General features: G+C 42.9%; 1 protein-coding gene across 1 annotated transcript; it reads right to left on the bottom strand.

Moving 5' to 3' along the window:
• Positions 1–66: 66 nt before the first annotated feature.
• LOC122545735 (ferritin, heavy subunit-like) lies at positions 67–1389 on the bottom strand (the record flags this gene model as incomplete). The annotated part of the gene is made up of 3 exons (XM_043684666.1): positions 1244–1389; positions 358–504; positions 67–192 (listed from the first exon to the last, which is right to left on the bottom strand). Coding segments are annotated over exons 1-3 (375 nt in total), but the record flags the coding sequence as incomplete, so codon positions are not given.
• Between the last annotated feature and the right edge of the window lie 51 nt (positions 1390–1440).

A 1440-nucleotide genomic window follows, 5' to 3' on the forward strand; every position in this document is an offset into this window, starting at 1 on the left:
GGCTAAAGAGCCAAGTGTCTTATCCATTTAAAAGCAGCTAGAAGCACAGAAACACCAAGAACTCACATGAGGGTCTGTGTGGCCAGAGGAGAGTTTGTGCAGATCCAGCAGACTCTGGTTCACATCCTTCTCCATCTGCAGAGCTCTCTGCATTGCCTCCAGACCATTGCCCCACTCATCCTGCTCTGGCTTCTGGGAGGAGAGAGAAAGGATAAGGGCTTCACATTCTACGGTTGCATTTGAGACACTAAATTTAGAGAACTGTGGTATCAGAGAGTTACTGTAATAAACCATAGATACAGATCTGAAGCATTTTAATTCTCAGAATGACTATCTACAATAAACACCAAACCCAACCTGGACATCCTGCAGGAGGACTCTGCCTCCACGTTTATTCTGGAATGCCATCAGTTTCTCAGCGTGTTCCCGTTCCTCATGGGACTGCTCCTTGAAGAACTCAGCAAAGTGACGCAGGGCAACATCATCCCGGTCAAAGTAAGAGGACTGGGGGAAGATGGATGGAGAAAGAAAAGACCAAGTTAGGACAGACCCATATCTGGCTCAAATTCAAGAGGGGCAAACATCTCATTGCTCATTTTGTACCTGCCTACAAAATTAGAGATATTTCACAGTTAGACAGTACTGGCCTAGCAGCATCTTTAAGCAAGAAAGTTTGAACATATTGGAAAGGCCATCCCTGTGAATGCCTGATCAGGTTAGGAAATGGTATCGGTTAGAAATCCAGAGACAGCAATAATGTTTGCTGTAACCTATTCAGCATACAATCACATTCCAGAGAACTCTTCCCTCATCAGGGTCACATCAAAAAGGAGAGTGAAGAATCTGTTAAACCGTAGTTTAACAAATGGAATTACTGTTTCCTTAAAAAAAAACAAACAAACAGTCTCAGCATTTACATTTGATTTCCCCCCATCCTAACAAGGAGTAAGCCATCTAATTACATTCTCTTTTACCATTAAGACTAGGAAGTTGACTACATGTATTCATTCAGATCATCTGTGTTCTCCACTGGAATGAGTAGAAGTTTCAGATTTAAGCATTTCTGAACAAAGCATAATAGTTGCAGAGTAGGGGTAAGACTGTTCTCAGTTATTTTCAATACATTTACTCAAGGGAGGGGGACAGAGCTACACCCTAAACTACAGGTCACTGACCAAGCAACTACCTGCTACAATGGAATAATAATCACTTAAAAATAGGACCTAAAAGATACAAGCCTCACCATAGAGAGATAAACATAGGAGGAATAGAGCTCCAGGTTGATCTGCTTGTTAACAGCATCCTCACAGTCCTTGTGGTAGTTCTGACACACTTGGGAGGCCATCTTCACTATTCCTGCTCACTATCACCTGGACAACTCCAGAACTGAGCCACTCGCTCACAAGCTCTTGTATTTATCCTCCTGGGACATCCCACACC

The sequence above is a fragment of the Chiloscyllium plagiosum genome, unplaced genomic scaffold (assembly GCF_004010195.1).
Source record: "Chiloscyllium plagiosum isolate BGI_BamShark_2017 unplaced genomic scaffold, ASM401019v2 scaf_18819, whole genome shotgun sequence".
NCBI lineage: Eukaryota > Metazoa > Chordata > Chondrichthyes > Orectolobiformes > Hemiscylliidae > Chiloscyllium > Chiloscyllium plagiosum.